Below are 15,057 nucleotides of genomic sequence, written 5' to 3'. Positions count from 1 at the left end.
CAGCTTTGTTGAGCATGAGACTTCTTTCAAAAACATTAATAGATGTCACTGAAAACGTTTGAAACTTTTGAATGGTAGTGTACATAAGGCATATCATGCACTAATTAATTGTGACTTATGTTAAATGTAACTTGTGCTGTGTGCAGGGGTATTATTGAAAACGTGGCCACTAAGATGCCCCCTCAGAGCCTGCGGGCCGCTGGAGTGAGGTGTATTTTTGGCAGTGGCAGCACTTTGTCATGTAACAGTTCTGCAACAGGAAGTGGAGAGAGCTTTCCATTTCCTGTAGTCTATGGAAAATATGTTGACTTAGCAGTTGGAGTTGCCATGGTGTTCAATAACCAAACATAAGATATAACATTTAAGATAATGTCTCTGAGACATCTGACCTGCGAGAATGCTGGTAGTGCCAATCTTTTTTTCTGTATTAAAATTTATACATTTTTCACACTTTGTGCTTAAGTGTATTTAATTTAAAAATATTTTAAAACTTTATCATTGATCAATTTAAAAATATATATTTTAATTTGATTCATTATTATTATTTTTGGCTAACATGGATCAACTTTATGTTTTGTTCAATTTACACACATTATTTGACATTATTTATGTAACTATAGTTTAATACAAAACCATTGTGTTGTAAAATAGAAAACAATATGCAACCATGGGCCACAAAACCAGTCACAAGGGTCAATTTTCCTGAACTGAAATTTATACATCATCTGAATAAATAATCTTTCCACTGATGTATGGTTTGTTAGGATAGGACAATATTTGACTGAGATACGACTATTTGAAAATCTGAAATCTGAGTGCGCAAAAAAATAAACAAATAAATAAATAAATAAATAAACTAAATACTGAGAAAATCACATTTAAAGCTGTCTAAATGAAGTTCTTAGCAATGTACATTACTAATCAAAAATTAAGTTTTTATATATTTATGGTAGAAAATTTACAAAATATCTTCATGGAACTTAACTTAATATCCTAATGATTTTTGGTATAAAATAAAAATGTATCATTTTGACATATACAATGTATTTTTGGCCAGTGATTTAAGACTTGTTTTGTGCTCCTGTGTCACATATGTATTAAAGAATATTTCTGAATGCCATTAAATGACTGAACAAAGCCTTCAAATTACAAAATATTGTTTACAATGTTCAGTCCCATTTCAAATGTTAATAAACAGTATTTATTTTCATCATTTGTTATAATTGAGCTTATGTGGTACATTTCATGTTTCAAAAGAGGAAAAGGAGGTACAGACCAGCTTCATCTCAAAGGAGTAAATTCTTATGCATGCACCATGAATCGACTGCATGCTGTTTCATTTTGTTCACATAATCTATGTGCCCAAACCACTATGCATGTGTCAAAACCGCCTTTCTATCTTGCCAGTGTCATACAGGAAACTCTGCACGCTAGGAAAGTGAAATTGCTCAACAGAACAGTCTCAACAGACAAGTGTAGGTGACCTGAATGCTGCTTTTAACCAAACGTGTGCTCCTCAGAGGTTCTTATTCAATATTAAATGCATTCCAGCACAAAAAGATGAGAAAGAAGCATTTTAAGAAGGAGCTTGATGACTTCTAGTGCATTGTAAATATGGATGATTATACATGAGATACAACAAGGCGTGGACAACATAATCAAAAAAATAATACAACCCGCCTTTCTGTAAGGCTCTCAGCAACCTCAAAACATCTCTTCCTCTCTGACACAAACACACAGAGAGAGAAAGTTATCGTGCTCAAGGAATCAAGCTCATTAATACTGTATACTTAATCTAACAGATTGAAAAACTGAAATTAACTGGTGAGTACAAATGTTTCATACATACTCTTACATAATAAACAGTCTAAAGCAATATTTAAATAAATGCAGATTTTGCTAATGTATTAAATCATATTAAAACCTGTGTTTTTTTGTTTTGTTTTATACTTTAATCCATATTTTTACAGAACTAATTTAATGTTTGTCTTTTTAAAGCTGACAAAAACCTTTTATTGACTGTTTTTGCTCAACCCAAAACATGCTGATTAAGTGTTAAATCTCATAATAAGTGAGATGATCTAAAGATGGTGTCTTGAGAACCCATTAACAGAGATGCCATGTCATAATATTTTACTAAATAAGACTATCTAGCTTCTTGCAGTTGCACATTGGCATCCTTGACACCCTCAGCCTAACCTGATTTTACCAAGTGAGACATGTTCCTGGGACAACATCGTTGTTGACCCTGGAACAACATTGTGATTAACCAATCAGATTTGAAGAACCAGTTTATAGATTTTGTGAAGTTTATGCTTAAAATCAGTGTTTGGTGCTTGTACATCAGTGTCATTCATCTATCATTTCCTCTGATTTTAAGGATTACTCATGGTTAAGGTTAGGTTTAGGTGTAGGGATATGGTTAAGAATATATTTTTGGAATAAAATGTTGTTCCAGGGTCAACAAAATATGTTGACCTAGGAACACATCGGACTTGGCAAAATCAGGACGTGCCTTTCTTTACTTTGATATGCACAATAAAAAATAATGCATAATTAAATTTCCCTAATGATTTTAACTATTTAAGTTATTTAATGCTCAAATGTTCAAATAATATATATATGTAACTAGTGAAACTAATTTTGTATTTCCTTTGATACTGTGACTTCCTGTCACAGAGTTTCTATCTGAATTGTTTTTGATCCCTTCCTCTTTTAAATGGTTTTTGAACTATAGGCATATTAAAATGATCCATTAGCTCTTATTCTCACAGCACTAGCTGTTAATACATTTACATTTAGTCATTTAGCAGATGCTTTTATCCAAAGCGACTTACAAATGGAAGCAATCAACAATAGAGCAATGAAATGCAAGTGCTATAACAAGTCACAAGTTAGCTTATTGAAGTACATGTAGCAATTTTTTTTAACCATATAATAAATAAAAAGAAAAAGAAAAAAAATAGAATAGAATAGAATAGGAAAAGAATAGAGCAAGCGTGTTAGAGGCCTTTTTTGCTTTTGTTAATTGTACAATAGAAAAACAAAACAAATAGAATACAAAAAGATTAGAGAAGCAAATGTTAGTTTATTTCTTTTTAAAGACAACAAGCTTTTAGTAAATAGTGTGCAAATCTAAATGGGGGATGATTTATTTATGAATTTTTTTAAGAATAGGATTAGAATATAGTGTGCTAGAGTTAGAGGGTCAAATGGAAGACATTTTTTCAGACGATTCTTGATGGCTAAAGACTCGGACTGAGTTGGGCAGGTCATTTCCACCATGAGAGAACATTTATGCGAGCAGCTATTGGTAGCCAGTGCAAATTGATAAACAGAGGTGTGACGTGCATTCTTTTTGGCTCGTTAAAAATTGATCTAGCTTTTTTCTGAATTAATTGTAAAGGTTTGATAGAACTCACTGGAAGACCTGCCAAGATAGCATTGCAATAGTTCAGCCTGCACTGAACAAGAGCTTGAACAAGGAGTTGTGCAGCATGTTCCAAAAGAAAGGGCCTGATCTTCTTGATGTTGAATAAAGCAAATCTGCAGGACCGGACAGTTTTAGCAATGTGGTCTGAGAAAGTTAGCTGATCATCAAACACAACTCCAAGGTTTCTGGCTGTTTTTGAAGGAATTATGGTTGGTGAAATTGTGATGAAACAATGGGTTTGAAGGAACCTCAAGCAGTTCTGTCTCAGCAAGGTTGAGTTGAAGGTGATGGTCTTTTATCCAGCAAGAAATGTCTGTTAGGCAAGCTGAGATGTGAGCAGCTACCGTCAGATCATCAGGATGGAATGAGAGGTAGAGTTGAGTGTCATCAGTATAGCAGTGATATGAAAAGCCATGTTTCTGAATAAAAGAACCTAGTGATGCCATGTAGACAGAGAAGAGAAGTGGTCCAAGAACTGAGCCCTGAGGCACCCCAGTAGATAGATGTTGCAACTTGGACACCTCACCTCTCCAAGATACCTTGAAGGACCTATCTGAGAGATAAGACTCAAACCACTGTAGTGTGGTTCCTGAAAAGCCCTTTGCCAGTAGGGTTGACAGGATGATGTGGTGGTTAACTGTGTCAAAAGCAGTGGACAAATCCAGTAAAATAAGTATTAAAGATTTGGAATCTGCTCTTGCCAGTCTTAGGGCTTCAACAAAACTGAGAGCAATGCAATAATAATCATAATCATAATAATATAATTATTTTATAAATTAAGTGTAATTTAAATGGTATTAGCAGAAGGAACAATCACTGAAATAGCATCCAAGCATAATTACTGATGCTAACTGGTATTAAAATGTCACATTGACTTATAAAAGCAAAATTTGTGGTCTTGTCATCTTTAAAGAAATGGATTCATTTAAAAAAAGAACTGTCTTTTAAAAACAAAACAAGCTTTGTTAGAGATGCAGGGTAAAATGTCACAAGATCCGGAACCGGGTCTAAACAGAGATGAGTGTTAGTAGCTTGTTTCTATGAACATTAATCTCTTTCAAATTCATAGACGGATCTGCATATCATCACATCTCTTTAATTATTCTATTTGTTTATTTATGTATTCATTTATTTGAAGAGTTCTTGCAATGAGATACACATAAAAGTAAGCCATATGTAACAATAGCAGTAGTTCTGCATTTCCTTCAACTTAAACTGTCACAGAATTTCCATTTGGATCATCTCTGACCCCTTCCTCTTTAAGTGGTGTTCAAAACTAGAATGCTGAAATGTGATGATGCTCCATTATAACGCTCAAGCAGCTTCTGCTCTACAAAAGCTGCTTTTATTCTACATTACATCATAAATCAATTTGACTGGTCACAAAGGAAGAAATATTAAGTGAATTAGTGTAAGGCTGTCTCATTTGCTTATAAATGTAAAATCGGCATTTGTTATCAGGCTCACATTTCCTAGAGTTTATCAGAAATTGTCTGAAATAGAAACCTAATGTCCTGTGTCTGTGAATGATACCACTAGAGCTCTAATATCTGCTGTATGACTAAGAAGACATCACCATGAGTAAATCAAGAGACAGCAGCCCCACATTCTTCCTGGAGACGGATGACCAGACACAGGAGCAAAGGGAAAAGGCCAAACAGACGAAGAAAGGTGTCTTAAAGGACAAGAGGCCCATGGATTCTAATTACCTGGATGAGACAGATGACCCTGCACACAAAATTAAATTTAACCTACACTTTGACAGGTGAGCCAGCCTTCTTAAACCACACTTGGGGTGTACGACTAACATAATGCGAGAAATCCTTACTTTATCAGATGCATTCTGCACACAGGGGGATCAGAAAAGTGAAAGAGGAACCGTCTCAGCAGGACAGTGAGAGGTTTACCCTCAAGAGGTTGTTTGATGCCGTGTCCAGTGGTGATGTGTCTAAACTGCAGGGTTTACATCAGTACCTGCACAAAAACATGAAACGGCTCACTGACTCTCAATGTAATGCTATTCAACAACAGATACACTAGCCTTTAAATGTTTGGGGTCGGTAAGATTTTTGAAAGAAGTCTGCTATGTTCACCAAGGCTGCATTTAATTGATCAAAAATACAGTAAAAACAATAATACTGTGAAATATTATTACAACTTAAAATAACTTCTGTATATTTTAAAATGTAATTTATTCCTGTGATGGCAGATCTGAATTTTGCATTCACATCATCATCATCACTCCAGTCTTTAGTGTCACGTGATCCTTCACAAATCATTGTAATATGCTTATTTAGTGTTCACTGTGCAAACTTATGAAATCATGACTTCTGATCAATTTAATGTGTCCTTTCTGAATAAATGTATTAATTTCTTTGGTAAATAAATCTTACTGACCCCAAACTATTGAACTGTATAGTATACAAAGAGTACTGTGAATTCATGACAGATATTTATTAAATAATGAAACATTTGTTTTTATGTCATCTTTAGATAAGTCCAATGGAAAGACAGCCCTGCTGAAAGCACTTTTAAATTTAAGGGAAGGCGAGAATGACACTATTGAACATCTGCTGGAAATTGCAGAGAAACTTGGAGATTTAAAACATTTTGTCAATGCTGCTTACACAGACAGTTTCTACAAAGGTCAGAGACATAGCTTCATATTACATTATGTTTTTATTAGCACAATTATTATTAGATCTAGTTTTATATTAGCTAACATTAGTCATTTCTTTTTTATAAATCAATACAATACTGATCATATTTAACAGGTTGTCCAGCATACCCATTTTATAATATCATCGACTGATCTCTTTGAGACAGGTCAGACAGCACTCCATGTTGCAATTGAACGGAGGAGTGCAAAATTTGTACAGATGCTGGTTAAGAAAGGGGCTGATGTCCACGCTAAAGCCTGTGGGAAATTCTTTCAGCCCAATCAAGAGACTTGTTTCTATTTTGGTAGGTCTAAGGATGAGGTCAAACTCTTTCAAGACTAATATAATGGTCATTCCATGAAATCAGTGCCTTTTCACCTTGGTAAAATTTTTTAATAAAATAACTTTATTCAACATTTTGTAAAAAATACATAAAATGAGGACAGCTTGAGGACAAAAGACAAACAATTGTATTGTGCCATCTCAGGCTATATGATTTCTTATTTTGTTAATTTTTTCTACTCTTTTTTTATTTTTGCCATGCCTGTTACAGACACAATCCTTACTATATACTTTTCATTAACCGTGTAATAGTTTTCACATATATGAGCGGTATTTTAATCTCTCTCTCTTTTTTACCTTATCACCAGGATTGTTTAAATTCTTTTCAATCTTATATTTGTCATTCAGACAGATCACTAAGAACATCCCATTTTTACAAGAGCAATATTAAAAAGGGCATTGACCAAAATACAATATAGTATTCTTATAGCCACAATAAAAAATAATAAAATAAATAAATACAAAACACCGGAAGGCCATATAAAAGAAAATAATGTCAGCAACAGGATTAATGTCTTAGTTACAAGACTGACCAGAGTAACAGGGATGACAGGACATACATTATTCGGCATCCATTGCACATATTTGTTTACATTATATTGTAAAATCTTACCTTTTCAGATTGCATTATATAGTTTTGCTTTTAGCATAGTTGTATAAGTGAAGCATATTACTTCTCTAAGAGATTTAATTTTTATGTGTATTGTAATTAGATAATGTTTCCATATGCTTGTCTTCAATTATACTGATCTGGTTCAGTTATTATGAAAGATCTTGGTCTTGGCAGCCTCAGTCTTCCTATGATCATCTGAAACCAGACCAAAATCTTGTTGCTAATATGGTTTGACTTTAACATAGCAGGATTGGGTTGCATTTTACACAGATAACCTTGTGGTTAAGGTGACACGTAATCTAAGTCATCCCTGTTACCCACATCAAAACCTGTTAGTCTGAAAAGTAACAGGGATGACAGTAACAGGTTTGAAGATTTAAGGGTAGTTTGATAAATGCTAGCTATTAGGTGAAGGTCACAAAAGGACAGGCAATACATTTTGAAAGGATATTACTTGTAGATACTGATTATATTAAATACAATAATTGTTTAAATTTACAATTTGAAAATGGTAACAGTATTGACATTCAGTAAAACCTCATAAATGATCAAAAATAGAACATAGAATGTGATTTTTGTTTTTGCCTTCAAATTAGCCATATTACCCTAATAAAATTTTATTTAAACATGTTATTGACTTTAATGTTGATGAAAGAATGCATAGCCTATTTATTTTATTTGTTTTTATAGTATTTCTATGTTTTATTATTTTTTGCTTATATTAAAAAGGCACACATTTCTTGGAATGATCCTTAATTCTGATAACAATTTATACAGTAGAAATTCAGCGTTTTAAATCTCTTTTCAAATTCTACTTAATGTTCTCATTGTACTGCCCCATTTTGTGGGTACCTTACCTGCATTGTTTACACATTTTGTGCACAGGTGAGCTGCCCTTGTCGCTGGCCGCTTGCACTAATCAGCCAGACATTGTGGACTTCCTTCTGAACAACCCTTACCAGGCGGTGGATGTCAGGAAGAGGGACTCTCATGGAAACACAGTGCTTCATGCATTAGTATCCATAGCTGATAACAGTCCTGAAAACACAGAGTTTGTCATCTCCATGTATGACCACATCTTATTCAAAACTGACCAGCTTCACCCCAAGATCAAGCTGGAGGAAATTGAAAATAATGAAGGATTCAACCCACTCACACTTGCTGCCAAAACTGGAAAACTGGGGGTAAACCTTAATTTTATTTTTTCGGTGCCTACTGACTTTAAAATATCCATGAATATAAAAAACTTCATTATGTCTTCCAAAATACCAGTATTTATTTGAAGCAGTTCATTTGAAACGGTGTGTATTTCTAGAGTATCAGTTCTGTTTTCTGTTTTCAGATGTTCCTGATTTTGTTTAGATGATTAGTGCTCATGTGATGTGAGATGTTATTTCCCTTCAACACGTGGCATTAAATCAGACACCACACATGTAGTCTACAGTGATTATCATGACCTTATTAAACCAAAGTCACAGTTGTCACAATGTATTTGTTTATTGTATTGCCTTTGTTCTATATTTTAGCTGATGCTGTTACTGACTTGGCTTATTAGTAAAATGAGTGTATCACCAAAGGCAAGTGACTAAATAACACATATTTGACAGATTTAATTTTCCCCTGTCGACTAGCTGTTAAAGCACATCGTGCAGCGGGAGTTTAAGGGGCGGCGACATCTGTCACGGAAGATCACGGAGTGGGCCTACGGTCCAGTGTGCTCGTCTCTGTATGACCTCGCCTCTCTCGACACCTACGACAACAACTCCGCGCTGGAGATTATTGTTTATGGCAGTGAGATTCCTGTGAGATGACATGCTACTAACATGATACCAATTCATTCTAGAATAATTGGACTTTACTTCTTAATTGAAGCAAAATTTTAATTTGTAAAGAAACTATATGGATTTTGATAAATGCTGTCATGTTTGGTTATTTGATCTGATTTCAGAATCGCCTCGAGATGCTCCATATTGAGCCCTTCAACCGACTAATTGAAGAGAAGTGGCAGAGATTTGCGAAACGGATGTTCTTGTTCAACTTTATCGTTTATGTTATCTACCTTTTCATCTTCACTGCAGTAGCTTTTAACCGAGAAGCAGGGAAGGACATTAACAACAGCCAAGTAGGTGTACAGCCCTAAGATAGGGGCTACAAAACGGGTGTGAGATGGGCAGGGGTTTGGCTTTACATCACATTTCATGCTAGACACAAATATTTCTGCCAATATTGTCTCAGAGAAAATGAAAACAACTTTTCTGGGATACATGCATACTTGCAACTAATTCCAGTTCAACGTCTGATTTAAACTATATATTGTGCATGCTTAGTGTTAATGCTTCACTATTTAATGCCATGTCTCATCCCCATTCTTTTTTTTTTTCCATTAAAGCCCCCATTTCGTTATAGAAATAATAGGCAAGACTACTTGCTTCTGACAGGACATGTCATAAGTACCATTGGAGCACTTTACTTCTTTATTAGAGGGGTATGTTCGTTTAAAATGTAATTTTCATGTACATTTGTTTTTACAGAAATTTATGAATTCCTTTTTTTTTTTTTTTTTTTTTTTTTAAGTTGATAGATTTGTTAAGAAAGCGTCCAGGATTTCAGTCCCTGCTCATAGATGGATACACTGATCAGCTTTTGTGAGTCCTTTGACTTGTTTTATTTGACTATTAATCATTTCCTAATACAGATTAATATGCTTGAAAGTGCATTCTTTGTCAATAAAGTTTTTGAAATAACTGTATGCACAACGCACAGTTAAATTGCATGACTTAGACTCATTTTTCCTACAGAAACAGTAACCATTAAATGCATACATTGTTTATTTTTGCATTTTGTTGCATTAGTTTTCTGCAGGCTGTGCTCTTCCTGGTGTGTGCTCTTCTGTACTGCTTGGGTCAGGACCAATATGTGGCCTGGCTAGTTTTGTGTCTTGCCTTGAGCTGGGTAAATCTACTCTACTTCTCTAGAGGGTCCAAAAATATGGGAATCTACAGTGTCATGATACAAAAGGTGAGGATCTTCTTTATTCATCATTCTGTAGAGTTTTAGTAAAGTATGGTTTGTGTAGCAGTGTAGAAAGATGCCTCATTGTAGTGTAGACTAGTCTTCACAGTTCAGGCTTTTTTATTTCATGTTTGTATGAGAAACTCTCACACTGTTTAATTGTTATCAGATGGTTCTTGGGGAAATCCGTCGGTTCATTGTTGTGTACATGGTCTTCCTCATTGGGTTCTCTACAGGTACCCTTGCATGCATTCATGAATGTCCTTGACTCTTTATTACAGTTTATTTAATATTTATGATAACACAACAAACACTTCCCAATTACACTACTTTTCAAAAGTATGGGGTCAGTAGATTTTTTTAAAGAAAGTAATGCCTGTATTCAGCAAGTATGCATTGGGTTGAATGAAATTGCACTCTTACAAAAGAGTATTTCAAATTTTGTATTTCAAATAAATAAAAAAAACAACAAAAAAAATCACAGCTTCCACAAACTGTTTTCAACATTGATCATAATAATAAATGTAATAAATCAGTAGCCTAGAATATTTCTGAAGGATCATGTGTTACTGAAGACTAGAGTAATGGTTGCCGAAAATTCAGCTTTGTCATCAAAGGAATGCATTACATTTTAAAATACGTTAACAAAGAAACCCAATATTACTGATTTGACCAAATAAATGCAGCAGTAAGCATAAGAGACTGTCAAAAACATTAAGATATCCTACAGAACCCAAATGTTTAAATAATATTGTATGTTAATGATTTGTTTCTTACTCAACAGCCGTGGTAACTCTGCTTGAAGAGGAGTCTACCAAAGAAAATCAAAGAACAAACAGTTCTGAAAATCTATGTAATGAAGGACAGTCTAATAAGAACGAATTCAAGAGCATCTACTTCACCACTCTGGAGTTGTTCAAGTTTACGATTGGCATGGGAGATCTGGAGTTCACCGATCAATATCAATATGCAGAGGTCTTCTATGTGCTGCTGATTCTGTATATAGTGATGACTTACATTTTGATGCTGAACATGCTGATCGCTCTGATGAATCAAAGAGTGGATGAGATGTCCGTAGAGAGCGCCAACATCTGGAAACTACAGGTGAAATCAAAGGAAAAGTTAAAGCTGTCTTGTGTCTGACTCATCACTTGAAATGATACAATGGGCAGCTGTTTGCGTATGATATGTAATGGTTTTCAATTTTAGTTGTTCAATCAGTGTATAAATATGATTGTTATTGACAGCGTGCAATCACCACCTTGGACATGGAGTGGATGCTTCCCCAATGTCTGAAGATAAAGTGGCGTTCTGGGCAAGAGAAGGATCTAGGCGGGGGGCAGGAGCCGGATCGACGCTGGTGCTTCAGGTGATCTGTTTACTTTCAAACACATAGAGTGAAACCAATGAGCAATATTTGAATCATGTGTCCTCTTTCTTTCAGTGTGGAGGAAGTCAACTGGAACCAATGGAACAGAAACCTGGGTGTAATTACCGAGGACCCTGGGAGACACCTGTCTGCACCTACCCCAACTAAACTTCAGAAAGGTAGTCGATGATAAACAAATGTGTGTGTGTCTGTTTTTTTAGTCTTACATCATATCATGTGTATTGGTTACAGAGCCCAGCCAGCGTGGACTCATGCAAACGTTCAGTAAACGTTGGACACAGACAGAACAACACAGAGATGTCCAGGAGCTGAGTCCTCTAGCTGAGGCATCTACCTCGGTGTGATGCTTTTATAATCCATAATCTATTTTGCAGTTTTGAAATATTAAAATTTGTGTATAATTATTTATTCAATACATTAGCCCTTTAAAAGGGGGGCATAAAGGTAGGCCTACCCAAGTAGCCCACCTATTTTCCAATAGTCAAAAATAATATAATTTAACGTCTCTTTAAGTCATTCAAATGTTTCTCCCAGGACTGTGTTTTTCGGCTTGTGATCGATGTGGCATAACTGAGACCTACAGTAGGTGTACCTGTGACAAGTATCACAGGATGACGTAAAGTCCAGACACGATTAATCCACTGTGCTTAACATCAGTATACTTACTGCCACTATAAATGAATGGCCACAAATTTGTTCCATATTTTACTTTCCAGTAGCGCACCATTCATCATGTCCTATCATGCTAATCATCATGCTAATATTCTAATCATGATAATACTTCACTGCAGAGCAGAAATTCTGTGACCCTCGATTGTGAATGTCCTGCTATGCGCTCATGTAAGATTTACATCCACACTATAATTTTTTTTTTTTGATAGAACAGAATATCAAGACAGTCAATGAACTTACTATAGAACATTTCTCACATGCTAGGGGGAGATATAAACATTACAGGAATACATTAAGGAGTGTACAAGCTTGCCAAGTGTATTGCTTTTTGTTTCATCGAGTGCAAAATAGATTCAATATGTGTTCTCAGAAACTACTGAATGTTGTTTTACTCAACAGAGTTAAGCCATGGTCCCACTAGATTTTTCGTTCCATTGACTTCCATTAATATGCATACACAGCTTTACTCTTAATGGATGTATAAGCCTTGTAATGTTGTTGTGAAGTATTTATATTGTGAAGTGAAATACAAATAATTTCTCAATAAAATTCAGTGGATTATGTAAAACTGTAAACCAGAATTGTGTATTCTGGATGTTTAAACCCATGGCAAGAGTCAAAGATATGCTGAGGCTATTTTAAAGGGGCCATCGGATGCTACATGCACTTTTACAAGTTATCTGAATTGAAATGTGTGTTGGCAGTGTGTGTACACAACCAAGTGTATTTTTGTTGTTGTCATTTTTTTTCTCTACCCCTTCCTCATATTGGCCGATCTCAGATGCCTGTCTTTGTGATGTCACACAGTAAGGCCCCTCCCACATAGTTTGATTGACAGCAGCGTCTCAGCACAGACTGGACTGGCATATTACCTTAGACCCTCCCTGGGTGAGCTGTCATCAGTCCACCACTCTTTCACCACCGGAGCAGATGTAGACAAGAATGTCTCCTAAGCGATTGAGGTGTTTTGTTGTTGGATGTAATAATAAACAGCAGTCGTCAGCACTCCCTACATCTGAGTCGCTGAAGATGCAGTGGATTACATTTGCATATATCTTCGCACAAATCATTTGTGATCCAGCTTCACCAACATAAAAAGGTAGAATAATTTTTTTTTTTAATGAATCTTTGCAAATCACCTTTTCTAATAATGTGCTAATTAGCGAGTTTCACAATGAATGTGGCTAATGTAAGCAGTCTCTCTGAGAGCAGCTGGAAGAGAGGGGCGAGGTCAGCAGAGCTCATTAACATTTAAAGGAAAATGCTACAAACAGGCTTGCTCTGAACAGAGCTGTTTTTTGACAGGGTCAAAAAGTTTGTTTTTACACTACCATTAAGAAATTTTAATCAAACTATGTTACAGACTTTTCATTAAGACCCTAAAAAATCATATCCACTTGTAGAAAATGGGCATCCGATGACCCCATTAAGTTACTGGCTATGTTAAATAATAAGTGGACTCATGTATAAAAGAATCTGGTAAATCAACAAAAATCAAATGTGACCAAGAGGAACCAGCAGTAGTCAGTACTCTTGGGATTACTCCCTCTGGTTGGAAGAATGGATGGAGATTTACAGAATCCCCTTGGTCTGGGTGTAGTTTGATTGGAATGTGCCTGGTGGAAATCCTGAATCAAGGATTCTAAGGTCTAAGATGTCCTTGGCAGCCACCCATGAACTCTCCTCTAGTCTAGATCATAGCCCTCCCAGTCCACCAGGTATTGCAATTGGCCCCCATGACACCTGGAATCCAGGATATCCTTCACCAGATAGGCCAGAGCTCCAACAATCTCAAGTTTTGGAGGGTGGTCCCGTTCCTCATTAAGTGGAGGCAGGGAAACAAGAAAATACAGTAATGAGCAAGAAGCTCTAGCTTGTAGGTTCTTGGATTACTTTGGCATACGATGCAAAACGGGCCTACATTCCATGGGTTGACAATCCATAACCGCAGATCTCGGGGTGGACAACTAGAAATTAATGATTTGAATGAGTACGCCTCCTCTGGTCAGCCTCGATTCTGTGAGCTCTGACTGCCCTCTGCAGCCTCACACGAGTGCCATACCACACCCATGCACTTATTTTGACCCACTGCAGGCACTTTAGATTTTTTTTTTTAATGTGATGCAAAATCATAACAGTTAAAAAATCCAAAGACTTAAACTATTTCAGTCTGTATGCACTGCATTTATTTAATAAACGAGTTTCACAATTTGAGTTGAATTACTGAAATAAATGAACTTTTCCACAACATTCTAATTTATTGAGATGCACCTGTATTTAGATTGGGCCACTAGAAGGAGTTACTCAATAGTCAAATCACATCATAGCTCCTTTCAGCAGTAGTTAACTTTCCATGTCTCTGAGATAAAACTCCTCCAATACCAAAGTAGAAGGATCTACATCCTTGATAGGTGTCAGGATCTGGATGTTTCAGTATTGGAGCTGAGGTAAAGCTGGATTTTAAGGCATCCAAGGCAGGTTGAGTCAATGACAGTTTCTTTGTTTTTCCCTTGAGTAATGAAGTTAGAGGTGCCAAGATGGTACTGTAGATATAGACAAATCTTCTATAGATGAGATTCAAAGAACCTCTGTAATTCTTTTACTGTGACGTGACCACTCGGTGACCACCCTGACTTTTGCTGTGTCCATCTCCACTCCTCCATTTCTGATCTTATAGCCCAGGAAGGTTGTTCCTCACTGGTCTTGGTCTCATTGGTAGATCAAAATGTCCTCAATGTAGGTAATGACAATGATTTAAAATGTCACAGATGATCTCATTAATAAAGGATTGGAACACAGCAGGCCATTAGTTATAAACAAGTATTCATAGTGCCCTCTTGTGGTGAGAAAAGCTGAAAAGTATTTACAAGAACAATATTTCATAATTGCTTTACCACAGCAAGTGGGAGCTGTTAAGAGCAAAAAGAAGAAAAGC

At 35.8% G+C, this 15,057-nt stretch overlaps 1 protein-coding gene across 1 annotated transcript; it reads left to right on the top strand.

Annotated features, from left to right (window-relative positions):
- Nucleotides 1-1,472: 1,472 nt before the first annotated feature.
- Nucleotides 1,473-13,166, top strand: LOC127958112 (transient receptor potential cation channel subfamily V member 1). Its single transcript, XM_052556898.1, has 16 exons — nucleotides 1,473-1,824; nucleotides 4,973-5,198; nucleotides 5,287-5,444; nucleotides 5,927-6,079; nucleotides 6,260-6,397; nucleotides 7,934-8,232; nucleotides 8,680-8,850; nucleotides 8,997-9,170; nucleotides 9,438-9,533; nucleotides 9,623-9,693; nucleotides 9,901-10,066; nucleotides 10,230-10,296; nucleotides 10,845-11,164; nucleotides 11,308-11,429; nucleotides 11,505-11,608; nucleotides 11,682-13,166. The coding sequence occupies exons 2-16, from the start codon at nucleotides 5,011-5,013 to the stop codon at nucleotides 11,792-11,794; spliced, it is 2,340 nt and encodes a 779-aa protein (XP_052412858.1). The 5' UTR covers nucleotides 1,473-1,824; nucleotides 4,973-5,010; the 3' UTR covers nucleotides 11,795-13,166.
- The last annotated feature ends 1,891 nt before the right edge of the window (nucleotides 13,167-15,057 follow it).

The sequence above is a fragment of the Carassius gibelio genome, chromosome B5 (assembly GCF_023724105.1).
Source record: "Carassius gibelio isolate Cgi1373 ecotype wild population from Czech Republic chromosome B5, carGib1.2-hapl.c, whole genome shotgun sequence".
Taxonomy (NCBI): domain Eukaryota; kingdom Metazoa; phylum Chordata; class Actinopteri; order Cypriniformes; family Cyprinidae; genus Carassius; species Carassius gibelio.
Note: the sequence above shows the minus strand (reverse complement) of the source record. Positions and strands in the feature narration are given on the sequence as shown.

Excerpts from the sequence above, each read along its gene's own strand:
- LOC127958112 (XM_052556898.1), top strand. The coding sequence starts at position 5,011 with ATGAGTAAATCAAGAGACAGCAGCCCCACATTCTTCCTGGAGACGGAT. Across the intron at positions 5,445-5,926 it reads ACGGCTCACTGACTCTCAAT|ATAAGTCCAATGGAAAGACA; the intron begins GTAATGCTATTC and ends TGTCATCTTTAG. Across the intron at positions 11,165-11,307 it reads CCAACATCTGGAAACTACAG|CGTGCAATCACCACCTTGGA; the intron begins GTGAAATCAAAG and ends TGTTATTGACAG.